General features: G+C 51.5%; 1 protein-coding gene across 17 annotated transcripts in view; it reads left to right on the forward strand.

Annotated features, from left to right (window-relative positions):
- Positions 1-890: 890 nt before the first annotated feature.
- The window catches only part of IKZF1 (IKAROS family zinc finger 1), a 102,699-nt gene continuing 76,066 nt past the window's right edge, over positions 891-27,523 (forward strand). For 2 of the 17 annotated variants that reach the window (XM_053898318.1, XM_053898321.1), the window contains exons 1-3: positions 1,336-1,464; positions 16,623-16,676; positions 24,579-24,698. In XM_053898318.1, coding sequence (XP_053754293.1) covers positions 16,637-16,676; positions 24,579-24,698 — 160 coding nt within the window. In that variant the 5' untranslated portion in view covers positions 1,336-1,464; positions 16,623-16,636. Of the gene's footprint in view, positions 928-1,309; positions 1,465-2,152; positions 2,457-4,683; positions 4,717-5,734; positions 6,356-13,610; positions 13,703-16,622; positions 16,677-24,578; positions 24,699-27,523 lie in introns of those variants that run through there. The other 15 variants (XM_053898327.1, XM_053898326.1, XM_019451007.2 and 12 more) reach the window with 14 other exon arrangements.

The raw sequence follows: 27,523 nt of genomic DNA on the forward strand, positions 1-27,523 counted from the left end.
CTAAGGTCATATAGGTAAGGGGTGGGCTAGGGATTAAAGCCATGGACCTTTTACTAGTTCCACTTCCTCTGGGCTCTAAGCAGGGGGAGTTAACAGGCTCTGGGCTCAGAATCTCAGAGTTTCTCTTAGCACTAATTCAGTGGTAGGAGTTGCAGAAGTGGTCCAGGAAGAACGTGTCCCGCTGCCTGGGGTTCGTGGAGGGTAGAGGACATTTCTCCCAGAGATGCACCAGGTAAAGCCGGTCCACGACTGCCTGGGCCCTGCCACCAGCAGCCTCCTCAGCCAGGCCGGCCACAGCCTTCCCCGGTGGTCTCCAGTCCCTGCCCCACTCAACTGCCCAAAGTGACATTTTCCACCTGTCACCTTTGTGCTGTTCTGTCCACCTGCAAGGCCAGCACCCCTGAGCCCCCTCCGGGCCCAGGGGCGCCCTTCCTCACTTTCCTGCAGGAAGGCATCATTTGGCCCTCCCCAGGATCTGCACTGGATCTCCTCTCTCCCGTGCAGGGGTACCTTTCCTGATGCGCCCCTGCAAGTCCTGAAGGGCAGAGCCCGTGGCTCGCTGGTCTCCATCCCTCCCTTAACGCCCAAGGGGGATGGGGACAAATCGCCTGCATTCAGATTCTCCCTCTTCTGCTCAAACAGCACACCGTCGCCTGGCTCCCGCTCGGGTGGGGCCCGGCTAATGAGAGTGACGGGCGTCAAGAGGTGCGCGGTTAGAGCCCGCATTCCTGTCTCAACGAGACACACGCAGCGCCTTCCTCGCGTGCTTCGGGGCTCGGGGAAGGGGGGGGGGGTCTGAGGTGCCGAGGCCTTCGCTGTCACCTCCTCCCGCGGCCGCCCTGTCACACCTGGGTGTGCACGCAGACCAAGATGGAAGGCGCGATCCTAACTTCTGCCTGAGCAGGTGGGAGGGAAGAGAGACGAGAGGTATTCCTTCCATTGGTTGTCTGGGAAAATGAATCGCACCTTCCCCTCACTTGCGGAGGATCAACTTTTCCCACCCCCTCGAGTGGGCACTCCTCACCCGGGGTCGCAGCCGGAAACGGGGAGCCCAGTGGCCCCAGTTCGAGGGACGTGGAGCCGGGCGGGCAACGGACGCTCCCCACCCCAGACACCGGGGAAAGTGCCTCACGATGTCCCGGGTCCCCGGAGTCCCCGCGGCGGGGCGAGCAGCACCCCCCGCCCCGCCGCCGCCTCCGGCCGCCCCGCGCGCGCGTCGCCCGCGCCGGGTCCCCAAGGGTTAAGCGCGGGCCCCGCGGCGCGGCGGCCGATGCCGCCACCCGGGCCGGGGCGCAGAAAGCCGGCCGCCACCTGCCGCGCGGGGCCGCGGCGCGATGCGGCGCTGGAATGAGGAAGCGCGGCGGCGAGGGGAGGGCCGGGGCGCGCTGCGCGCGGGGGTGGCGGCGGCGCGCCGAGCGGGCCCGGCGCGGGCGAGCGGGCTGCAGCCGGCGGCGGCGCCAGCAGGTACGGCCCGCGCCCGCCGCCGCCCCGGCGGCCCTGGAGTGGGAGTGGGGGTGGGAGTGGGGACGGAGGGGGGGCCGGGACCCAGCCCCGCGCCCCGGCAAAGTTTGTGCGCGCGGTCCCGGAGTTGCGGTCGGACCGCACCGCGGGAGCCGGCGACCCGGCGGCGGAGGCTGGGGCGAAGGCGGCGCTTCCAGCTACGCGCCCGGGGTCCGCGTCCCGCTACGCGTCCGTCTGTGCGTCCCGCTCCCGGTCCCCCTCCGCGCCCGGACCCGCGCCCCGCTCCGAGTCCCTCTCCGCGCCCGGACCCGCGCCCCGCTCCGAGTCCCCCTCCGCGCCAGGCCGAGCGCCCGGCTCCGCGCCCCGCGCCCCCCGGGTCCCGCTCCGCGTTCCGGGGCAGCAAGCCGGGCGAGGGCAGGGCGGAGCGCGCGGGGCGGGGCGGCTGCGGGCCGGCGGAGCGGTCGGCCGGAGGGGTGCGCCGCCCCCAAAGTTTGCGGAGCGCGGGCGGCCGCAGGTGGCGGGGCGCAGGGGCACGGCGCGGAGGGGGCCCAGGTGCGCGGCCCGTGGGCGGCCCAGGTGCGCGGCCCGTGGGCGGCGCTGTGCGCGCGGGGCGGCCGGCCGGCAGCGAGCGCGAAAGCCGGGTCGGAGCCGGCGGAGGAGGGGTGGGGGGATGGGGGGGGAGGGTGGCGGAGAAATGGGGAACCGGGCGAGTGAGCAACTTCAGGAAGTCGTTGTGAAAGAAAGCTGGGAAGAGCCCGGCGGCCGAGTTAGCAGGGCGCTCTAACAAGTGCGTGCGCGGCCCGGGGCGGCGACTGCGGCCACGGTCCCCGGGTCCCCGCGCAGCGCCGCCGAGCCCGAGCCCGGCCGGGACCTTGGAGGTGGCGAGGCGGCCGGCCCCGGGCGAGCCCGGCGGGGCAGAGGGAGCCCCGGCCCCGAGGTTGCTGTTCGCGCCCGAGGATCGGTCTCGGCCCCCAAAGTGCGACGCACACGTCCACGTGAGTGTTTTCCAATTGAATTTCAGTAGGAAAACTCAGAGTAGCCGGTGGCTTAAAAAAAAAACAGAGAGGAAGAGAATGAAAAGACAAGGCAGTAATAGCTGTGATCCCTGCTTTCGCTCAGGTCCGCCTCTCCTTTCTGGGGATAGGGAGAGCGCTGACTTTTGTCAAAGCCTCCGCCGTCAACTTGTGCGGTGACCGAAGGCGCAGGGCCAGGCCGGCGTGGGACACTCGTGAGCCGCCCCGCTGTCACCACGGGGAGGACGGTCCAGCGCCCGTTGCATTTAAATTGATATGTACCTAGAGGTGACGGAAGCCAGGCTTTATAAAGTCACCCAGGGAGAGCTTTCTCTCCTGATCTCTGAGGGGCCAGCCTTTTGCTTGTCCTGAAAAACCATTAGATCGCGTCTGAACTTGCTTTCTGCCAAATGAAGAATTATCCCGGTCTGAAAAGTTAGTGGTTCCTTTGCTGACTGCAATTTTGGCGATTAGGTTTCCAAACGCCCTGGCAAGAAGGCGTCAGGTTACTGGTGGGTGTATTTGAAAATGTATTTAAAAAAAAAAAATGGTCAAGGATCCTCGGTGATTCCGGAGGAACCTAGTGACGATGAGATTGTTTTTTCTTCCAATTTCGAGGCACAGAGTGTGACATGTGGAGAGCAGAAAGTCCGCAGCGTCTGGACAGGCATTGCCAACACTGTTTTCCTTCTCCCCGCCCAGGGCTGCAGCCGGCCCAGAGCGAATTCAAGGCAGCGTGCTTGGCTCAGCCAGCATGCTGCTTGTTCCCCTCCCCTGCCTCCCCCCACCCCCATCTCTGCTCCCAGACACCTTGTTTTTGAACTTGGAGACTCAAACTTCTCTTGAAGAAAATATCTACTTGCCACCCAAACCAACTCCTGTTCAAGGAGAAAAATTTATGGAATTAGAAAATATGCAATGTGTACAATATTTCAACTTTCATAGAAATTGAAACGGTTGCAAAGATGGGTTCACTTGGTTTTGAGCTGAGAGGAGAGAGAAACCAGCAGGAAACGGTTGGAGCCTCTTGGATTTCTTTCTTTGTTTGGAGACGTTTGAGGGGGTCAATGGGATTCATCTTTCAAATGGAATTTTAAAGCTGCCGTTTGAGTATGTTTCGGTATTCCGTGTGTCAGAATTGTTTCGGCGACAAATCAGATTATTTGGCAACGTGGCTAAAATTTTAAACAGTGACAAGTATCCGTGGCAGGAAGATTACCTGCTTACATCATAGGATATGCAGAACGTGTTAAAACAGAACTTGTGTGCACACATGTAAATAATGATGTCACGTCTTCAAATCCCATACAGTTCTGGCTTGATATCATGTATGTGATTTTAAAACTTTCCAGGAACGTATGTGTTGATACCTTTTTTACGTGGCAAAAAAAAAAAAACAAAAAAAAACAAAAACAGAAAAACAAAAACGTGCTTCCCGGTCTTAAAGTCCACCCGGGTTGATGCGAGACCGTGTTATTGAGTTCAGTGGCCGTGCCATCTTCCCGTTTTGCTTCCTGGTGGTAGTTGAAGGCAGGGGCTCTGCAAATCCCAGCATGCTTGTTTGTTTAATTCACCAGCGTTTTCAGTGAAATGCTGCACCTTGAGGAATTAATTATACCTCCTCGGAATTCAGGAGCCTGGTGGCCATAATAGCCCAGTAGTGTGCTCTCGCGGGACAAGTTGGCGGGTCTGTAAAGAAAACTGTGCATGTGTGACGTTGGACGCTTTGGAGAAGTTGGTCCACAGCCTCGTGAGGGAAGGTAAACCGTGGCCGTCCGTGGCACCGGTTCCTTTGTTGAGACATTAAGAGCTTGGTGAATTTCCTGGCCAAGAGGTCTGAAGCTCAGGCGTGCTGGGGGCCACCGTGTCTTTGTCACTTGGTGAGAGACTTAAGCGTTCGAGGATGATGGTTGTTTTGGGGGGATCCCCCCCCCTTGATTTGGATTTGTGTGTCTCATGTTTAGGTAACGCAGTTGCACATTGTCAACATACATGTCAAACTTTGGAAATTTGGGGGAACATGGTGGATGCCATGTGATGAAATGCCCCTACCCCCACACGTACACGAGTCCCGTGTGTGCTTCAGGATCAGGTGTGCGTGAACAGATACAGGAAATAAAGAAATTCTGTGCGTCTCTGCACATGCACACACACACACACACACACACACACACACACAGAGCTGGCGTGGAGAGGGAGGCATAGGGGCAGGGTGAGAGTTTTCACATCACACAGACCTGACGTGAGTAATAAAGCCCCTCCTTTTCGGTTCTGTTTGTTCGGTTGGTTTTTGCCTTTTACTAAAGCGCGATGGGTTTTCCTCTTTATGCTGTTGAGTTTAGACGTAAACGATGTCAGTACTTTGGGTGTCTGCCCAAGACTGTGTGTGCAGGTTACAGCTTTGCAGTGAACCCAGAATCCGTCAAGGATAACACCGTTTCACGGCTCGTGTGCGTTTTTCCCATCTTCTAAGCTTTGTGATTATGAAATCATTTCGCTACGAAATAAGTATTGGTTTCCGTTGCCTTATTCTAATGGAGATTCCCCCAGTGGCTCCCGCACGGGGAACGAACCCAAGCCTCTTGTTGGTTCTCTGGCAACGCTTGTGATGTGTGAGGCTCACAGGCCTTCCTGGGGATTGTGCCTCGGGCTTCTGACCAGATGCTGCTTCTGTCTGGCCCCCGGTGCTTAAGGTTACTCCCCGTCTGGGGTGGGTCTGTTGATATTTTTTTAAATTTATTTTTTATTTATTTTTGAGAGAGAGAGAGAGCAAGCAAGCAGGGGAGGGGCAGACACACACACACACACACACACACACACACACACACACACAAGCTTCAAAGTCAGATAAGGTAGGAAATAGCAGTGGGGCCCGTTGGGGACTCTCACACCCCAGACCCAACTCCAGCGACCGCAATGTGGCTGGTTCCCTGTGGAGACCCGAGGGGGCGGCGGTGCTCTGTGCAGTTTGAGAAACAACTCTGCACCCGGCTCCTCTCTCTGTGGCTCCCGTGATACCCGCCCTGCCAGGCTGTCGCTTTCATAGCTTTCCTCAGACGCGGTTTTTAAACGTTGTGTGCTACTCTGGCAAATGTCTTTAAGACGTGATGGAACGTGAGGCGTGAGATGCTGTGTGGGGACGAGGACGAGTGAGAGGCAGCCAACCCAAAGCCGCTTTGCAGAAGTTCCTGTGGGGAGAGGGGGCAGGGCCACCTCTGTGTGTGTGTCGCTGGGGGGGGGGGGGGTCACCCCTGAGAAGGGCCCGCGGGGCACCGGCCGAGGCCTACACCTACAGGCCACGGCCTACAGGCTTCCGTTGGCTTTTTGTCCTTGTCTGACTTTGCTGTGATAAACAGGCCGCTGCCACAGGTGCCCCCAGTGACCCACCCGCGATGCTCTGTCAGACGTGGCGAAAGCCCAGACGGCCAGGCCTGGGGGCCTCTGTCTTGCCCGGTGCAGGTCTGGCCCTGTTTCCCTTCTCCCGTGTAGCCATGTCTGCCTTCGGGGAGCCCTCAATTCCTGTTGACTCAAAGAGCTCCCTCCGTCTTCCACCGCAAGCCTGTCAGCTCAGACGTCCTCATAATCTCTGAACCCGTTTTGGTCAGGACAGGAAGTGCAAGGCTCCCTTCCTGCCCGTGTTTTCCTGAGAGAAAACTATCTTCCCTCCTTTTTTGCATATTTGGCAAATGGTCCCACCTTTCTCTCCGCCCCAGTGGAGTGTGCAGGCGGTGGTGGAGGAGACGGGCCTCCACCCCGGGGGACAGCAGGGTCCCTCTCAGGCGGCTGAGTCGAGGGGACTCCACGCGGCCCAGGGTCCGAAGACCCCACCCCAGTCCTCAAAAGGCAGCGCTCTTAGGTCTCTGGGAGGCACGCGCTCACTGGTGAGTGCCCCACGCTTTCTCTGCTGCGCTTGCATAGACGGGGGGGAGAGCCGGTGTGGCCCCTGCCCAGCCCCTGCCCCGCACCCCTGCGCCACCTGTCTGGGGTGATGGAGAGCGTCATTATGCACCATTTGCACGCGCTGCTTTCGGGTGTTCCTGTGCCCCACCTCCTGATGGCTCGTGGCGCAGGGGCCACTGCTTAACGGATTGCCCAGAATGGGCCCTAATTAGTGGGAAAGTGCCTTCTTCATATTTTCTCACTCAAGTGTGCAATGATTCATTTTTCTCCGGCAATCAGCTCACTGCTAAAGGAAATCTGACTCTCTTCCTGCCGTTTTCGCGCCAAAAGTTAGCGTAATGGATATGGTGCCCAGCTGCCAGGCCGGGGGGCTCGGGGGGCCGTGGGATGTGAAGGGCGCACCCAGCATCCTTCCTCTGCCCTCCTTCCCTGCCCTCCCTCCGTCTTGCTTCTTTCTTGGGGGGGTGGGGGTGGCTTGCAGAGGCTGTACAAACAACTGACAAAGAGCGGCATGAAGTATTTTTAAGCGCTCTTATCCATACCGAGGTGGGACTTTAAGCTCCGTTTTCGAGATCGCGCCGATATCAACCCTCCAAGGCGTTTTCTGGTCATTTGGAACAATTGCAGGTTGAGCCATGTGGGTCCGACTCCTTTCCAAAGCTAAGAGTTCCACCGTGGACATTGATTCGTCCGGTTTTTGGGGGGTGCTTTTTGGTCCTTGAGTCAGATTTTCGCTGGCACACTCAGAGCAAATGAGATACCTCCTTAGCCCTAAGGTCGGTGGGGGGGGGGGGGGATGTTTACTTTAGAATCTTCAGGAGAAATGAAAATGAGGAATTGATCTTTTATAAGCTTGTTCCTGAGACACTCTGAAATGTCCTCCAGGGTTTTAATGGAAAGGAGAGAGAGCCAGCGACCCCCCGGTGTGAGCCCCACTTTTAGCCTGAAAAACTGACCTTTTTCTCCTCCTTTGTGGCTGAGTTTTGTGTAGGGCGGAAAATTAAAGTGATATGCAAAGAGATCCACGGTGGAACCATATTGATAAATTGTGTATCCCACTTCATTAAACTGAAATCAGACCACTAATTATGGGAGGTTGTTAGAGAGATAAGGCAATTAATTCCCTTTTAAAACTCATTTGGAAATTTCGAGGGCTTTTCTACACGGGGCTTCCTGCTGCCTGGAGTTGTCCGTGTTTCCCTGGATTTCAGGAACCTCCAGCTTCATGTGGAGGAGGAGAGCCTTCTGAGAAAGAAAGGAAACTTGCTAAACAATAACAACAAACAACAAGATACTTAAAAGTGAAGCATTGAAAATAATTTATACTTACTTAAGGGCCGCAGAAAAATCTGGTTGTACTGTTCAAAATTAGCTCTCCTATGTTTTGCTGTCTGACGGACATGAGCATTTTCTGCCAAATTATAAATAAGGACGTGCCGATTTCTTTGTAGCCCTACAGAGGAGGAAGTTGTAAGCTTCTGTGAGGTTCTACTGATGACACCCCACACCCGGGTTTGCATGAGGACCTTGTAGGCCAAAGGTTGTGGATTACAGACTGGGCTCTAGGCGATCCTGGTTGGGCCTGATACCCGCCAGGAACGTGTGTTCATATGGACCTCGTCATTTGTGCAGGGCTCTTGGACATATAACCCACGTCTGGGTTACAGCCCCACTGGGACCGAGCTCTCAGTCTGTCCCAGAATAAAATGGACATCTAGAACTTTCCTTGCGAACTCGATCCAACTGAAGAGGCCACCGAGAACATTGAGCGGTCTTCTTGTCTGTAATTGTTGGGTAGATTGTCATAGCAGTCGTTCTCACCAAGTAACTGATATGTGTGTTCCCCCTTCTACTCTTCTCAGAAACGGCTTGGTCTGACTTCAGCAGAGATCGTTTGAGGTTGGGGGAGCGAGGTGAATTCTGGAGTCCTGCAGCTCCCGGGACGCAGGCTAGGGTTCAAGGAACCGGGGTCTTGAATCCACATTCCATGGGGTGTGGACGTAGTGGGAAAATGGGCACATAGGTGATTTTTTAACGCTTTTCACAAAGTTGCCTCACTTTAAGTGATTTTACTTGATGATTTGTGGGTGTTGCCAAAAAGAACAGAGGAGCTCAGAATGTGTGTCTTCTTGCAGAGAGAATTTCCCTTTGGCCCGGAAACTCTGTGGCTTTAGTGGAGGGAGTCAGTCAGCAGGGTGTCTACATTCTCCTCCCTGGAGCCAGGAGGAAACAGCCCCTCTCTCTGGGCCAAGCAGCCTTTTTCCATCGCAAGGAATAAGGGGTACCTGGAAGTCTGGGCAACCACGAGTCCCTCGACGTGTTTGCTCCGGAACACATTTTCTCTCCAGGTTCCTATGTACATTGGTAGATCTTGTCTCACTCCCAACCAGACAGCAGAGGCTAACCTGAAACGAGAAAAGGTTACAGTCCCTACCAGAATGTTCTCAGTGGGCAAATCAGCAGTGGCTCCCAGTTATTGGAAATAAACAGATGTGGGTGTATTTGTAAACAACCGGCCTTGCCTGGGGAGATTTATCTCAGTGTACTTCCTTGGGTCTCAGTGGAATGTATCTTTCGCCAAGGCAGCTCACACAAGCCCTTCAATTTAAAAAAGTCTGGCGGTCTTGTAGTGTTACCATTTGGAGGAATGTTATGGGTATACAGCACAAGTGGATTTGCGTGTTCAGTTTTCATTTTGAGGTTCCACGTGTGTCCATGAAAAGATCTACTAACACCTTAACTAAAGCCACTGCTAAGAGGACCAGAGAAGATACTGTTCTCTTTGCAAGGACAGCACTGGCAGTTGCTGAGTAAAACACTTAGTGAACATTGTAACTTTGTATTGATCCTTTTTTCTTTAAGTGAAAAAAATAACTTGAGAGGTGGGGGGCGGGCGCAATATAGGAACAGGAAAATGCTCCTCTGTTTCATCACTTTGTAATAAGAAATGACAAGACATCAGCACTCTTGGGAATATTGGTGCACATCATTATTTTGGGGCAGTTTTTATATTTTTTTAAAGGTGTAAATCTCATTTTTGTTGCACAGTCGCTGGCCATGCATGAAGGTCTTCTGAAATCGGGAAGAGGGTAGAAGAGAATGATTCTAAACTTAGATTTTTTTTTTTTTTTTTACTTAAGTGATGAAGCGAAGTGTAAAAAGCCATTTATATTTGAGGAAGCTGCTTAGGAAATGGCTTCTGAGGACAGTCAGAATCAGGAAAAGTCCTATAAAAGTGAATGTAAATTTTGAGTGTGAATGTCTCTGCCATGGTTGCCACATAAACAATGTTGGGAGTAGTTTGAGAGCCTGTGGTCTAGTGCTGGAACATTCTTTACTAGCCTCTTTCCCAGATCCTTTACAGTCTCTTCTCTGCATAGGAGAATCACACAATGCCAGAACCTTCTAGGGCCCCTAGAAATCCTGTGCAGGACCTGCTTTTGAGAGCAGATGGGTGAGTGTAGGGAACCGTCCCTCTAACTCTGCCTTCTCTATTTAAAAAAAAAAAATTCTAATGTAATGCAGTATCTCTCATCGTTCTTTATACCTCACTTGGAGACAGGTGGCTCCATGATGACATTTAGCAGTATTCTTGTGTTCTTTTCCCTTCTGCATTAAATATCTCCTTGCTGAGAATGTTTTCAAACAGCATGCTTTTTAGCTGTATTTTGAAAAGGCTTCTTCGGTCCCCCCCCCTCCCTTCCTCTTTTGCATACCAGTTCCTGCCCCAAAGGCGGGGGGAGGTATGTGAGGACAGAGTTGCACATCTGAGCTAATTTGCCCTGAAAAAAGCAGGTTCACAGTAGAACGAACCACTGGAGGCGTTTTCTGTGGCTCCGTTAAATATGGGGGAGGGGGAGCCCGGCGAAAGCCAAATTGGATTCCCTGCTGTCCTGTTGAAATCTTGTTTTTCATTGTTATTTGTGCCAGCAATACTCCGTGGAATAATCATGAAAATGTGTAGATTGGCAGCTAATTTTTGAAAAATGAAAAGAATCAGAAATGAAATAAGAGTGCCCAGAAGTTTTTATGCTCTCCTGACCTGTTTTGTCAAGTTGTTAGGAAAACCTATAAGGTCCCCCTGACCAGACACAAAGACCTCGCAGATTGCTTTAGCTTTCTCTTGGAACATTTCTTTTTTTACGATACAGTGTAATTCACAGTGATATGATAGATTTGCAAAAATAAAATCTACCCATCTGAAAATGAAAGGGCTCTCTCTGGGCAGGGATAATGGGTTTTATTAAAGAGGTCTGTGACCTAAGGCGTTTTAAATAGATTATAGGCTTGGCCCGTTTTCCCCACACACCCGCCCCCTTCAAAACAAGCGTCATTGATAAGGAAATAACCCCCAAATGTAAGTGTAATGCAATCTCACTCTTCAGGAGGGAGAAAAAACAAAGATCAACAGTATACATTTTATGCAATAAGCAGAATTTGACTTCACCGTGGAAGTTGTGGGATGAAGTCTGCCTTTACCTGCACAGTAGTACCAAGGACACACTTCTTTCCTGTTAGGACACAGGCAACGTCCACTCCTTGCTCGTTGTCCGTTTGAAATTTGGGACCACGAGCCTGGGCTCTGCGGTTCGCCAGGGCGGGAGTGAAAAACGCGTCTCCGTGGAGAGGTTGTGGGTTCGGATCAGCTCCGCTGTTGTGTTAGACGGGTGCCTTCGTGCGGGCTGCTGCATTATCAGCCTCAGTCTTCTCATCTATAGAAGGGAAATCATATACAGATCATGCGCGATGATTACAGTTGTACAGTGTAATCGCGAAGGTTACAGGTACACGTTTAACAAATGAACACTGCGCCAGACACATAAAACGGTGGACAAGGTAGACCAGGTGCCCACTCCCGTTGGCCTGTTAAGTGCCGTTGTCAGTTGCTTGAATAAAGCCATATCCATTTCTTTACTGCCTCTTCCTGGCACATATAAGGTACTCGAGAAATGTCGTGAAATGGCACTGGGCAGAAAGTCACCTCTGTGTATCAGGGGCGGGGAAAGGCATTGTTTTTATGTATGGATGCACTTTTAATTGGGGCATAATTGCAATGTAGCATTACATTCGTTTCCCATGGACAACATACCAATTCAATATTTGTGCATATTGCAAAGCGATCACCATGATAAGCATAGTGAACACTCCTCGCCACACAGGGCTCCAAAAAAATTCTGTTTTGCGCCACGAGGGCTTTTAAGATTTACTCCGTTGGCAACTTGCAAACAGGCAGGACAGTCTTATTAACAGCCTCTCGCTGCGCAGATATGGCATTTTCTTTAGTTTGTGTCCGTTGCTTGAACCACAGAGAACTGAGGGTTTTTTGTAAAGCTTGTGGAGGAGTTGTGTGAACCTGGGGAGCAGACTCATGCTGAGTGACCACCGGGGTTCGTCACGGCCAGTTGCGCATGCTGTGCACTTAGCCGTGCTGGAACAGCCATGACTTCGGGCTGCTTGAAAAGGAATCAAGTTGTGGTTCTGGACGGGCAGCTGGCTTTTCATTTTGACTTCATTATGGGTGAGCACGGCGATTTCAGAGCAAATGATATGAAGGGAGGGGCTCATCTTAGGGAAAGGAAAGGGCACTTCAGGAGGCTGAGGACGGGGCTGGGGACCGCAGCCAGCCCTGCACACGTGACAGTGGCCCTTGAGGCTCCTTGTGGCTCTCGGGGCTGTTCTTGGGGCCACCTGCTCGCTTGCAGGTGGAAATGAGGACAGTACTGGAAACTTGCCCAGCTCCTGGCCCAGGAGCCACGACCGCCCAGGGCGGTTGGATGCATCTTCCCAGGGGACAGCCAGGTCCCCAGTCCATCGTGGGTGTGGAGGAAGGAAAGAAGGACAAGGGACAAGGTGGGGGGGGGGTGTTTCCAAAGCTCCCTGTCCCCAGGGCTCCTTCACAGGGTGGCCCCAGCTGTAAGGCCATGTCTCCCCTGGCCTGGCTGCAGGAGCAGAAGTGTGCTGGGCCACCTTTGCTCCGTCTCTCAGCCCTTGTGTTTGCCCCTCTGCACCCCCTGCTTTCTAGAGTTGTTGATAGGCCAACTCCATGAAACCGAAACCAGGCAAGTCCTGTTGGAGCAGAGGGACCTGGGAGAGACAGAGACACAGACACAGAGAGGGAAGGGGAGGGAGGGAGAGACAGCAAGCGGTGTTAGGCTCAGTGACCGCTCCAGAGAGGGAGATGGCCGTGGGCAGTGGCTTCTGACAGCAGGCTCTGCCCCCCACCCCCGGAGGGACAGCCCCCGACGTCGCTGTCACGCTGGCCTCCACTTATCTCCGCATCTGTTTCCCCTTGTGCAAGATTCAGAGCCACTGGCTCCAAAGACACAATAAGAGCATTCAGGGCCCTAAAAACTGCCCAGGCGATGGGTGTTTGCTGCTGTGGTGTTTTCTGCCGTCGATCGGTTCAGAAGTTCAGGTGTCTGGGTATCCCCGGGCAGAGTAGAAAATCACAGTTGACTTCTGTGAAATAATCGTTCCCTCTGGCTTCTCCCTCCGCAGACCTACGATCCTGGTTTTTGTGTAGGTACCGGTTCCCGAAAACAAGTTGTTGATCCGCTTGTGTGATGAACCCCTCTTTCTGATCGTGAGCTCCTTCGTGGCGGAGACCCTGTCCAGCCCGAGCTCTCCGCTTTGCACTTGACGCTGGACACAGACAGTGTCCATGTGGGAGAAGACGGCCAGGAAGCTGTCTGAAAATGAGTGCAGAGCCCCGCCCCCCCCCAGACACGCATGCCCCCCCCAGCTGCCCCTCTGTCATCTCGGGTCTTGGAGGGGACGGAATTTCCTCGCCCTCACATCAGTTTCCCATCGCTGAATGATTTGTCTGATCTTTGGCTGAAAACAGTCACTTTTACCAAAAAAAAAAAAAAAAAGTCACGACTGTTCCATCCCAAGAGATGCAAATTTGGACTTTGGGGAAGTTTGAAGGAGCTGGTCAAGTCCCCCCATGTCCCCCTCCCCGTGTGATGGCAAGCAAGCCCGGCTGCAGAATTCACGGGGCGTGGGCCCTGTCCCCGAATTGTCAAGAAAGTCAAAGCAGTGGTAACAAGCCGACATTAGTCTTGAGCAAGGGGGCCACACGCCCACGCGGAGCAGGATTCATTCAGACTGTGTTTGAAAATCTAGGTGGTGCTGATTACCCAGTGGAGTTACACATAGTGGGGGTGGGGGTGGGGGTGGACATTTAGCGAAAATGGAAACAGGCGTGTTGACACAGATTCCCCGTCCTCTGCTCAGTGTCGCCGGCCCCCAGAACACCCGCCGTCCTGAGTGTGCAGACGGCTGCTGGGATGGGGCTGCCTCCTGGAGGGGACACACAGGACACACAGGTGAGGTGACTGCCTAGGGCAGACCTTTCCGGCCCAGCAGAGCCTGGTCTGGGCCTCAGACCCTCTGTTTTCTGCTTTGTGGCACCTGTCACACCTCCTGCCTGAATCGCCAGACCCACGACGGGGGACCTGATGTGAATGGATTCTGGCCCTGGCCTCAAACCCAGAGGGTCTCCCTCTCTGCCGCCACCATGAGGGAGGACGCCTTCTCCCTGAGAGCCAAGGTGGGGAGCCATCTATGGGGCTTTAGGAAACAGTCTGTCCTTTGCTTGGAAATAGCTTGACTCTACAGTAGGATGCTGGATAAATCAGTTCCCACAGCTGAGCTGTGTGTAGCCATTGAAATGAGGGCGTTGATGTAGATTTGCGAAATACAAAAAATAGGTGTAGGATGAAATGAAAAAAAAAATTCACAGCAGTATATTTGGAATAAGTTTAGTGTCCTGTTTTTGTCCAGTGCTCTGTGTGTGTATACAAACACACATACACAGACGCACAAAACTGAGTAGTCCTAAGTGGTAGGAGTTATGGGCATTTTCTTGCCTTTATGAAAAAAGAAGTTGAAAAAAATGGGTCACTTGCATAGCAAGAGGATTCTAAGTCAACATTCTACAAATTTTGTTGTTAGACTAGTAGTTGCTGCAAGATTTATTTAGACTAGTGTTTATTTACTTATTTATTTTAATGTTTATTTATTTTGCGGGGTGGGGGGGGAGAGCAGGGGAGGGGCAGAAAGAGAGGGAGACACAGAATCCGAAGCAGGCTTCAGGCTCCGAGCTGTCAGCACAGAGCCCAACTCGGGGCTCAAACCCACGAACCGTGAGATTGTGACCTGAGCCGAAGTCGGATGCTCAACCAACTGAGCCACCCAGGTGCCCCTATACTTTCTTTTTTTTAAATGTTTATTTATTTTTGAGAGAGAGACAGAGACAGAGTGCAAGCAGGGGAGGGGCGGAGAGAGAGGGGGACACAGAATCGGAAGCAGGCTCCAGGCTCCGAGCTGTCAGCACAGAGCCCAACTCGGGGCTCGAACCCACAAACTGTGAGATCGTGACCTGAACCGAAATCAGACGCTTAACCGACTGAGCCACCCAGGCGCCCCCATACTTTTTTTTTTTTTTTATCAGGAATCTGTCTCTGGCACCTAGACTAGTGTTTATTTAGAAGAGTATTTGTTACAACAAGGTGTCCCCCACTCATGCCAGGGACATTTCAAGACTGGTCTGTGTGATTCCACAATAAAAGACCGTACTCGCCTTCAGAAAACAGGACCTCACCTTAATGCTGTATAAAGATTCGAGATTTTTCTCAACCGTGTGTGTCTTGTTTCTACGTAGTCGTCTTGGTGGTTTCCAAAGAATCCTAGAGTTTTGCCTGTTTAACATGGAAGACTGTGGCACCTTAGATGCTCTGGGTTTGCTTCTGGGTTTGCTTCTGGGGCCCGTGTGTTTGGTTCCGGCCTGCTTGTGGGCCCTCAGTCTTGGGGCTGAAATACATGTGGGCCACGAGCCTTTTTCCCTTCTGTGGTCAGCGGCAGTAACCGTGCACCGCACGCCGGCCTGGAAAATTCCTGTCACAATTCAGACACATTCAGTGGCTCTCAGAAATAGTTGAAAACCCCTCCCCGTCCAGAAAAAAAAAAAAAAAAGTGATAGTCATTCGTGTCTTCTTCGTGACTAGTACTGATACTATAGAAATTGAAAATATGGATTCTGCGCACGCCGTACAGGCATCTATGTATTGATCTGCACGCCTAAATTTGCCCCTGCCTGCGTAGTCTCAGCCGAACTGGAGAGGGCAAGGTCCCCTGAATTCTCCATCAGTGTCCGGGTCGGCTGAAGACTGGCCTCCTGGCTCAGATCCACACACCTGAACCCAAGAGACAGAGGTGTGGTCCCCCCCCGAACCAGAGGTGGCCTCATTTAGACTCATCAGATAGACTCAGTTTGTTGCTTAGAGAAGGCTCTGTCCCGAGCTGTCCAGCAGAGCGTAAATGAGCAGATTTGGTCGAGGTCCCCTCCTGGTGGCCACAGCTTTCCTACCCAAGGGGCCTCCAGGTGTCCCCTCCTAGGGCTCCCCAGACCTCCGAGGTCAGGCCAGGGCCGACGGGCGCTGACCCCTGCCCGGTGCGCCTGGCAGAGCCTTCCCTGTCACCCTCCAGGATGGCTCTTCCCGCTTGGTTTTCTCTTCCTACACCAATCTGAGGAGCCCAGCCATGTGTCAGCAAAGAGGAAGGTTTGGGGGCTGCCCCAGCCCCGTCTTGCTGCCCTCGTGAGCCTCACTTCCTGCGTGAGCGCGCTGGCGATGTCTGAGGCAGGGTCCCTGAAAGAGTGGGGACAAAGACGGAAGCAGCCGCGTTGCCCATCTGCCAGGCTGGAGGTGTATTCATTATTGATGGAGGGAGGACGAGAGCCGCTCAGATATGCAGCCCTGCCTGGGTAAATGAGACATTCTTCAGCAAATTGCTTCGTTTTTTGATTGCTGAGTGTATGCGTGTCACCAAGCTGACTCAAGGTTCATCGATGCATGCTCAGTAAATTAGAAAGAACATAACTATGGATCAGCCAAGAGAATGAATTCTGTGCCTACAATGACCCAGGGCCATTTAATTTTCTGCTTAATTTTGTTGCAGTCAGTTTGCATTTTGGGTTATTATGCAGTAGGAAATTAACAATAAATAACAAATTTGGTCCTCCTGTGCTTGTAATGATATTTTTATCAATCTTTGTAATGCTGTTTTTAAAAGGATCAAGGTCTGTGCCAGTCTGATACTCCAGCAAGTATGTGAGGAGGAAAATGCATTCTTCTTGGTAGATAACCTTGTTGTTAAATGCATAGAGCTTCTCTCTCTCGCTCTCGCTCTCTTCATATCTTATTAGTAATTTGCTTTAAACTAAAATCCCTTCCTCTTCTTTCTCAGATAACCTGAGGACAATGGACGCTGATGAGAGTCGAGACATGTCCCGAGTTTCAGGTGAGACCCTTGTGGGATATACTTGGATGGGAGGCCTGTGAGGACGGCTCCGCTGGGTGCCAGGAGCCCAGGTGGTCGCCGAGCTCCCAAGAGAGGAAGACAGGCTTTCCTGCTGGAGGAAAGACCAGCGTGGAACTGGGGTCCATGTTTTCTGCTAACTCTTAGAGTTCATCCCAGTTTGAGAACCTCAACAGAAAAATCTCCCAGATAAAATTAGTTTTCCTATGAAATCCAAGAGCAACCTGGAAAGGGTTCCATATAGGTTGATACTCTTTGGGAGGGTGGGGGGAAGGAAGTGACTGCTTGATCTGCTCTAGACCCCAAACCCATGCCAAGGGTGGTGTTTGAGAGGGAGAGCGGGAGAAAGACAGCTGGAAAACACAATTTAGAGTATCTGTTAAGCTTTGCTCCCCTTTGCTGAACATTTTTTCGAGCCATATTGGATGTGGCTCTTCTCATCATGGGGACCCAGGACGTGGAGTGGTCAGTATTGGGAGGTGAGGCCCAAGGGCCTATCACACACTGTCCCACTAGGCAGTGTTGGACAGGATGACCCATCAGCCCGTCCGGCAAAGCCTGTGTGGCTCCCGTGTTCCTAGGCGTGGGAAGCCCACCCTCTGTCTGGCCCTGTGTCTGGGCTTTGGGTTTTCAGTATTTTACCTTTTAGAACCTGCCAGGCTCATGGCCAATCCTGGGGTTGGCCTCTATGGGAGAATGGCCTGTCCTTGGCGGCTTGGCTCACCTGCCCCCACCCGTTTACAAGTTTTTATTGAATTCCGCATCTCGGGACCAAACGTGTGACTGCTGCCCCACTTGGTGGATGTTCGCCCACTGGAGAGTGTGCAGGAGAGAAGGTTCGAGTTCACGCCGCAATCCCAGACGTCTCCTGCCTCCCCTGGCCCAGCTCCTCCCGTCATCCCGTCACTTGGCAAGCGTGGACTTAAACTCCCCAGGCTACCGAGAACAAGGCCAAGGCTAGCTTGTCGGCCCAGCCGTGTAGGAGCGTCACGTACGTGGGTGGAAGTGAGAACTGGCCGGCAGTTTGGCATTTCCCTGTGTGAACTACGTGGTACGGAAGGAGTTCTTTGTAGAGTTGCACCCACGAGCGGGCAGGGAGTTGACCCAGACGCTCCCTGCAGCGCTGATGCTAATGTCTAAAAACTTGGGCACACGGGCACACTGATTCAAACCTCTCTTGTGAACAAGGATGATGCCAAACTTTCATACTGGAACAGGCCCAAGACACGTGCCCAAGTGAAAGCGGCGTTCAAGACAGTACGCAAAGCGCGATCCATTCTGTGAAATGAAAACAAGTCACACACACACACACACACACACACACACGCACTCAGTCTACATGTTTGCATGTTGAGGAAAATTCTGGAGGGATAGTTAGCAATCTAGACTTGCCCTCTGGAGCTTGGTGATGGGAAGGAGGTCGGGCTGTGGAGGAAGAAAAGGGAACCTTTACATCTTTATAGGCTTTTTATCTACTATCTTGCTATCTTTAAGGTCTGTTTGCATTTATGTCTCTCAGACACATTCCTTGATTCTGAAACAGAGGAGTACAACAACAGAAACAACAGAGGGGGAAAAAAAAAAGATTGGCTCTTGGAAACCTCCCATTGGCCTGGGGAAGCGGGTCCCACCCAGGATTGCCAGAGGCCTCAGGGAGAGGGAATTAGCTTGTCAAAAACGCAGGATGTTAAAAACTTCCATAGGCCAAGAGACCCTTTCATTGTTTCTGATTTCTCTTGGGTAACTTCTTTTCTTTTTAAGTTTATTTGTTTACTTTGAGAGAGAGAGTCCCAAGCAGGTTCCGAACTGTCAGCACAGAGCCCGACGCAGGGCTCAAACCCACAAACTGTGAGATCATGACCTGAGCCGAAGTCAGACGCCCAACCGACTGAGCCCCCCAGGCACCCCTCACTTAGGTAGCTTCTAAGGTGACACATGAATGAAGCCTCTGTCCTTTGAGGTCCCAGAGCCACAGCTGAAGGCCCTGACCCGGGTGGGCATCTCCAGAGTGTTTTGTCTCATATCTTGTCAACAATGATATCAAAAGCCTTGTTTTCCTCTCATTGTTTTCTTGCCCTTTACCATGATGCAAAACACTCAGTTTTTCTGGTTGCTGGCTTTTGAAAGTGGGCATTGGGGGAGGGGTGCAAGAATGAAGGGAGTCCCGTGGCCCAGGAAGGCCTGAAAAAGGAAACGCCTCTGTGGTCGAGAAGATTCCAGATTTGGTCTGAAATGTAGTCTGTATACACTCAGCAGAGGAAATGCTCCTTCCAAAACACGAATGGTGTAACTGGCAGCATTCTAAACAGCGAGCAGAGCATCTGAAGGGTTGTGCCATTTTCCCGAAAGATGGGAAGGACACTTTCTGCTTCTTGCTGGTTCTCCAATTCACACCTAATCACGTCGCTTTTTCTCTCCCATTTCTGAAATTGAGGATAGTGACAGGTAGCTGTGGAATAAGGATGTACATTTAGTCAAACGGGAGTTGACATTCTCGATACACTGAGGAACGTGTTAGTGAATCACCCTCTTTTCCCATAAAATTCTTCAATGTCAGGTTCTGTCTACAGGAAAGAAAAAACATAGACTTTCCAGGTTGAACCCTACGAAGTTGCCAGTTTCCTGGGTTCAAAAATGTTCCACCATTGGCGGTGCCATGGGGGGTCAGCCTAGTATCTGTGAAATATTCACTTGAAAATCAAAGAAATTCTCAATGTCGGATGTTTTTTCAAACTGCCTCGTTCTTTTTTGCTGGGGTTTTTTCCTAAATGTGGACTGAGCCCTGGTCAATGGGGTCTTGAGAGTAGATACTCAGTAATGTTACTGACTCACACCCACGATTTGAGACCAGGTTACTGAACAGGCTTAGCAGACAGTCTGCACGAGCAGTCTCTCCCTAACTTTAAAAAATAATTTTTTTTAATGTTTACTTATTTTTGAGAGAGAGAGAGAGAGAGAGAGAGCGAGCACACAAGTTGGGGAGGGGCAGAAAGAGAGAGAGAGACACAGAATCCAAAGCAGGCTCCAGGCTCTGAGCTGTCAGCACAGAACCCCATGTGGGGCTTGAACTCACGAACCGTGAGATCATGACCTGAGCCAAAGTCAGACACTTAACTTACTGAACCTCCCAGGCACCGCCGGGCTCTCCCTAACTATAGGGCACTTGTCATTCGTTCTTTGGGCAAAGTTTTTTTTGGTTTTAGTTTTGGTTTTGGTTTTGGTGTGTGTGTGTGTGTGTGTGTGTGTGTGTGTGTGTGTGTGTGTGTGTATGTGTGTCTTCCTTCTTTGGCAATCTTTCCAAAATATTTTTGTGGGTGTGCATTATTTTTTGCTTTCGTTTCTAAGGGAAGAGACAGCCCATGGGAGAATAGGGATGGTGAGCCCTGTGTCCATACCTCATCTCTGTCCCCACCTGTGGGACCTGAGACAGGTTTCCTGCCTCTTGGACCACCATAGCATCCTCTGCAAAATGAGGGATGTGAACCAGTTGCCATTTAAGGGTCCTCGGGCTCCTATAACCCTAAAGCTACTTTGGATGTCTTCTTAATGGTCTTTGTAATGTTTGTTGGAACAGGGAAAGAAGTATGCTTCGCAGGCATACATAATCTGCTTAGGGAAATGAGCCTCATATACTGAAGTGTGTGAGTGGAAATGTGTCTCATAGTAAACCACATTGATTGAATGTCTACCTTTAGGAAACACTGCCCCAAGCATTCTTCTCTTTTCAACTGTACACGCACCCGGTGGCGAAGATACAGGTACCATTTTCTTTGCCTTTTTAAAAAAAATTTTCTTAACATTTATTTTTGAGAGACAGAGAGAGACAGAGCGCAAGTAGGGGAGGGGCAGAGAGAGAGGGAGACATAGAATCTGAAGCAGGCTCCAGGCTCTGTGCTGACAGGCTGACAGCAGTGAGCCTGATGTGGGGCTCGAACCCACGAACCGTGAGAGCATGACCTGAGCTGAAGTTGGATGCTTGGCTGGCTGAGTCACCCAGGCGCCCCCCAGCTACCATTTTCAATTTGCAGAGCTGAGACTCGAGAATTTCAGTGAGTGACCAGAAGTCTCACAGGAAGCCAGGCAGCGTGCTGGGTTACAAGCTTGTCCACTATGCAAGAGTTGGGAATCTATATTTTGAGTTTTTATTTACTCCCAGGAATTACATTCCTCTGGGTCATTGTATATAAAAACCACTCTTGGGCGCCTGGGTGGCTCAGTCGGTTAATGTCTGATTCGGCTTAGGTCACGATCTCGTGGTTCATGAGTTCGAGCCCTGCGTCGGCCTCTGTGCTGACAGCTCAGAACCTGGAATCTGCTTCGGATTCTGTGTTTCCCTCTCTCTCTGTGCCTCTCCCACTCCCTCCCTCTCTGTCTCTCTCTCTCAAAAATAAACATTTTAAAAATTTGAAAAAAAAACACTCTTGCATTCGTGAGATGGGGAATCACAGACCTTTGTTGGATGAATTATAATCTACCTGAGAAATTAAATTAACTGGCTTCTGATAGGCAAATTATGCAAATTTTCATCTAATTTGCCCAAAACACTTCTCACAGATTACCTGTGCTTTATTTAAAGCAGAAGCAGTAGGAAGATTAAATATAAATTGGTAAGAAGTTTCTTTCATTTTTCTAGCAAAGTGAAATTATACTTCCCCTCCTAAATGATTCCATGAAAATAATAACCGTCCTGTGGACAGTTTTACGTGCCGTCGTGTCTCTGAGCGTGAACTTAGGAGAGGTACAGGCACTTGGCATGACACAGACCTCGTGTTTCTGTGGCTTGCTGACATGTGCAGAACAGGTTCCCTAAGCTTCTTGGATAGATTAGCATTCACACACATTATTTTTCTATCTTCAACCAGCCGTGGGAGATAGGCCAAAATCAGGTTTCTAGCCTCATTTTACTGTCTTGAAGGGGTGACTTATGCCATGTTTCTGTTGGAATGATATCCTGGTTCAAGTGACTTCTGGTCACCCTGCCTTAATGTTTGGGATGTGTTGACCTAATGACCTTAGTTGTGTACCTTTTATACTCCTCCCGTGGTTTTGTGTTTTAAATGGCTAACCGGGCAAATTTGTTTAAAAGCAACCCACACAAAAAGCTTTGCTTAACAGGAAGGCTTTCACAAAGCGCTAAGTGTTCATCGTAGAAACCTCCCACAGGGAGAGAACCTAAGGACCATTGGGCACAAAGGATCGTGGGAGTGATTCATGTCTTAGCGGCCGCCCAAACTTTGGGGACTTTTAGGCGACTCGGACCACCTCTTGAAAACTCTCAGTGAGTGAAGGCGAGTCCAGGCCGTGTGACAGCAGAGCCCCCGGAGGGGAGATGAACATATCCCCCTCTGCTCACCACCAGGTCTGACTTTGTGCACCACTGTATACACCAGGGGTGGGTGTTTACTGCGCCTTCTCCCCGGGTTGTCTGTCCCGTGTAGAATCATCATCCCCACTGCTTTCTTGGTGGCATTTTCTCCCCCATGCAGGAAACAGTGGGAGGGCTGAGACTCAGGATGACGGGCACTGGAGAGCTGGCATTTCGCTCAGTGCTGGAGCCCGACCAGACCCACAGAACTCATGGGAGCATCTGTTATATGAGCATCTTCAGTGTCGTGTGGTCGATCTTGTTCCCCAATAAACAGAGCAGTTAAGGACCAAAAGAGTCATTGAGAGTTACTTGCACATCCTGTAGCATCAGAGACCATGTTCCTTCATTGGGTAAGTCCTGATTCTTCTTCTGAGAGCATCATGGGATATCTCAAAGGGAGGTATCATGGAGAAGATAAACAAGTGCATAAAGATTAGTTCCTCAGCCCCCCACGCCCACCCCATGATAACGACAGCTTGTTAATCACAAGGACACACGTGCGCACCGCCTCGCTCACTCTGTTATACACATTTAACCTTTGGGTCCGTTGGTTCAGCCAGGGGTCTCCACCGTCTGTTCTGGGGGGTTTGTCAGGAGGTCTTTGAGAAGGCAGGTGGCCTTCCAGCCACCCCACCCTGCAGTGTCCGCACTTTACACACAGAAGACTGGTTTTGTATATCGAAGTTCCGTGTAAGATCCGTCTTAGCAAAAGAAGGAGGAGAAGGAAAAGGAAGAAGTGGAGGAGGAGGAGAAAAGGAGGAAGGAGAAGGAGGAGGAGAAGAATTGTCCTCTGACCACCCCCTGCCGTTCTCAGAGTCTGAAAACCATTGCACTTGGCTGTCATAAGGAGAAACCAGTTATCAGCTAACCCGTTTCCCTCCCTCGTTCTCCTGCTCAATGGAACGCACCTGCCCTCCGTTTCTCTTTGGCTTTCTGGTTTCTTGGGACATCCTCGCAATCCCGCCCCATCGTTAACAATTCGGGTTGTACTGGCTCTCCAGACACACCCAGTAATGCTCTGTGTGAAAACATGCTAACTGCAGCGACCACAGCCAAGCTGGAGGACTCAGCCACGATGTCTTCTTCCTAGCTGTGTTTTCTGGGTCCCGAGCGTTTGTGTGCTCTGCGAGGATGTCCTTCACCTGCGAAGCCAGGTCACCAGCCCTGCCAGTGAATGTGTAACCCCCGCCTTCCACTTTTCTGTTAACCTCCTTGAAGGTCTTCGTCTCCACCGGGGTCCTGCAGCCACTCTGATGGGTTATTTTGCATCAGCGTTGTTTCGTGCATGTGGTCTGTGTTGTCTAAGCCAGTTTTAAGTTGTGTCTAGAAGGTTGGAAGGGACAGGTGCTTCAGTTTCAAGGGAAACAAGAGGGTTTTCTACCAGTCATGGCTTCCCAGCGCTGGGTTTCTGGGAGTCGGAGGGGAGGGTGGGTTCCCCAGTGGGGGAGCCTCTGGTTAAAGGTAATTCTAATGGGGTCAGAATAGATCTAGCCTTCCTGTAAAACCCGATTTCGTTTGCTGAGTCGCACTTGGCAAAGGAGAAGCGACTTTTCAGTCGTGCGGATCCTTTTGCTGTATTTCAAAGTAAGAATTCCACGGAGAGAATCGTGGTCCCAGGAGGCATCGGATTCCCTGTTCCTTCTCTTTCCAAGCCTGCACTCCCCGCCAGGTGGAATCAAATCAGGCCACTGGCAGAATATTCCCTGGCTCTCTAAAAGGCAGTGAACAGCCCCAGCACGTGTAGCTCTGAGCAAGATAATCAGTCAGCTGACCTTTAAAACAAATTAATAGGAAGGTGGGAAGAAGCCTGATTGTGAGAGGGTAGGTTGGAACCAGCTTACAGGAAAGAATGTGAGCTAGTCTTCAAAATGTAGATGCCTGAGCACTGAGTGGCTCAGGCAGTTGGGCATCTAACTCTTGATTTCGGCTCAGGTCATGATCCCAGGGTTGTGGGATCAAGTCCCACATCAGGCTCCGCACTGAGCATGGAGCCTGTTTAGGATTCTGTCTCTCTCTCTCCCCCTCTCTCTGCTCCCCTCCCCCCGCTGCCCCCTCTCTCTCTAAAATAAAAATAAATAAATAAATAAATAAATAAATAAATAAATAAATAAATGAAATTTGAACGTAGGTGCCGTTGGACCCACACACAAAACTTCCGGGAGTTTATACTGTGATGATTGTTGAGAGCATGTGCAAAAGTTGGCCACTGGGATGTTCATCACGGTGTCGTTTAAGAGGAAAAAAGATGGAAAGCCATATACATTCAAAAAGAGAATAAAGGATGTAAATAAATCCTAGTGTGGCCATGCAATGGGGTATCACACAGATGTCCTAAATAAGGCTGTGGAAGTCTGGTCACTGGCATGGAGCAGTGATCGTGAGAATGTCTGAAAAGTACCATTGATTTGGGTGGACTAGACCACCCCATATTATCCATAATATAGAAATCTATGTAAATCACCACCCTCGGCAGTGACCACGACCCCAGACACTCAAGCTGCTACTTGCCTCCCCAGGGAAGGAAAGCCCCCCGGTGAGTGACACTCCGGATGATGGGGACGAACCGATGCCCATCCCCGAAGACCTTTCCACCACGTCTGGAGGACAGCAGAGCTCCAAGTCCGAGAGAGGAGCGGGTGAGTCGGCCGGCCGGGCGTCCCATTGGCGGGCTGTGGCACACTCTGTTCCCCTACCACCTAGGTCCCTTCGTCTCCTTCCACAGTCCTTGGTCAGGCGGTTGGGATCATCTTACCTGCTGTTTCCCCTCAACCACCATGTTAGGAAGACATGGGGTAAAGGTCACCAAGGTGGGGCCCTCGTGTGCGGGAGGACAGACAGGTCACCGTGGCCGTGACACTCACATGCAGGGGCCAAAGAGCACAGTGGGAGAGCACCCCCCCCGCATGGGGCACATCCATAGTGCTGTCTCCCGCCTTCGGGGTGCCGCAGAAATACCCGGTTTTATGGGCTCTAGGTAGTCACAATTATACATTGTATGCGTTATGGCAGTAGGGTGAGTTAGCGTGAGAGCTTCGGTTTAGAAGAAACCAAGTCTGCCCATTTTATGTTGACCCTCTCAGCTGTGTGTCTTAAATGCCAAATTTAATGCAAAATAGAAAATTTTAAATGTTACAAAAAGCCTTTTGTCACATGCCTTTTCCATAAAGAGGTTTTGAAGTTTCCACAGTCCCTGCCATGGTTAACTTCCACATTACAGTTCACGTTTGGAAAGCCCGGTCTCCCCTCTTGGTTTTATAGAACGGAGGTCCCAAGAAGTTCAGCAAAATAACTGAGGTCAAAAACAGAGTCAGAATCAGACTCAATTTCTAACTCAAAGACTAGTTTTCACACTTTATACCGTGTTCTCACGAGATAATGAGTCAACAGTTCTCTAGAATACCTATTTTCTCTTTCTTTTTTGGAAGTAAAAAAAAAAAAAACTGTGATATTGAGAGCCATGTATTTGCACAAAAGAGTGTCATGTAGGGGACGCAGGTGGAAACAAGGAGGCATGGATCCCATGTGGAGAGGCTCTGGAAGCATCCACAGCCGAGGACGGTGATGTGTGTGAAGGTCTCGGGGTTCTGGAAACCACCGCAGCTATCTTTCTATAGGACATCCTGATGTAGTAACCAAGAAACGCATTTTGTGTTATTTCCATGTGTCTTAGAAACCAAGAAGACTCTGGGTATAAGGGTTCTTTTACAGAAAAAAATAGCTACACAATTCATGGTGCAAACAGACAAGGAGAGTGGCCAAATCCATTCGTTTGAGATGAACCAAGGAAACAAGTACATTTATGACGTATTTTTCCTATTAGACTGTGGCCACTGGGCGTGGGGGAGTGGGTGGGAAGAGAAACAGTTCTGGATTTTCCACATCACTTCTGGGATTCCCAAAGTTTGGACACACAAGAGCCCGCTGCTTTGTCGTTGACACATTTATTTTTAAGATCAAGTCGTATTGGTGTATCACATACAGTGCTAGCTAAGCAGTTCCTTTGAAAACACATTGACATAAATCAAAAAGCCAAATTTCAAGCCAGTGGTGGCACACATGTATGATGAGAATTTAAAGATGGCACCCGAATAGCTAATGTTGGGGACGGCCCTGCATCGCACCCCCCACCCCCGCCCGTCCTGGAAGCAGCCAGTGAGGTGGGTACTGTTCTCTGCACTTTGGACTGTGGCAGGCGTGTGCTCTTGACCTACCTGGGACACAGAGGAAATTAGGTGGCTACGTTGCCACCAACTGTTCCAATGAACCCGGAGCCCAGACATCAGCATCAGGACTCTGAAGTCGTCGTGGGTTAACCAGTGAGCGCTCCCTGCTTTCTTCGCCGCTGCCCCGATAGTTGGCTGATTCCCGGAGAGCAGAGGACAGCATGGAGTGTACTTGGCATAGGTCAATACACACTCCTTACAGGTGCCTTCACGATATTCTAGATGCACCTCTTGTCAGATTCCAGTTGCTGGGGACCTTTCCCTAGTACGAGGCCACCAGGCCGCTGGCGGGCACTCCTGACTCCTTCCCAGGCTGGTTCGCTCGGCTGAGGCTTGAGCTCTAGAGGTTAGTGTGCCCTGGGCAGGTGTGGCGTGGAACTGGGGCTGGTCCGTGGTTCCCTGTGGTCTCCCGCCAGTGGTCCCTTGCCACGTGCGACAGGATTTTCATCTGCTTCTCCTACTGGGATGAAGTTTGTGACAGATGAATTCCAGAATTGTAAAATTTAAGACACCTGGAAAGCCTCTCTGGCTTGGCTTGTAAAGAGTGGTTGCTGTAGCCGTAACAGGGCCAGGCAGGGAGAGCCATTTGAAGGGGGGTGCCGAGACGCCGTTTCGGAGAGCCAGTGCTCCCCTGGAGGGGCTAGAGGTCAAAGCCGGTTATGGATCGCTGCCAGGAAGCCAAGAAATGCAGAAGCGTGGAAGCCGCTCAAATGCGCAAGAGGGGAGGGGTCTGAGGAGCAGTTATCGAGAACGAGAATTCCAGAAGACCAAGCACAGGGAGGCATCAAGGCAGTCGGTTATTCTCCGCAGCATCTGAGTTTTAGAAACCATGCTTTAGGATTTTTGTAGGAAACCAACTAGCATTAGCGTGTGCTGATAGGTTGTTTCTGGAAGTGACTTGTCATACGTGGCGTTAAACAAATTAAGTGTGCAAGTGGCAATAGGAGACGATGGAAAAAAAACCCCGGGGGGTTGTAGATGGGAGGATGGGGGAGGTGCGTTTGAAGCCCTGTGTCATCAGCTCCACGGGAAGAAGCCAGAAGAGCAGAGGGGTGTTGGAGGGCAGACAACAGGAAGTGAGAAACAGCCCCTCCCTGCACCGAAGGAGTGAAGTGTCTTTGTTGAGCGCTGGTCCCATAGAAGGAGTGGCAAGGGGTGGCGAGGGCCGGTGGCGCAGGGGGAAGGCTGCAGAGTCAGAGAGGATGCTTCTCACGTCCAAAGCCGAGCCCTTCTCGCGG

This window comes from Panthera pardus, unplaced genomic scaffold (assembly GCF_024362965.1).
Source record: "Panthera pardus isolate Hobbes unplaced genomic scaffold, ASM2436296v1 HiC_scaffold_8, whole genome shotgun sequence".
Classification (NCBI taxonomy): Eukaryota; Metazoa; Chordata; class Mammalia; order Carnivora; family Felidae; genus Panthera; species Panthera pardus.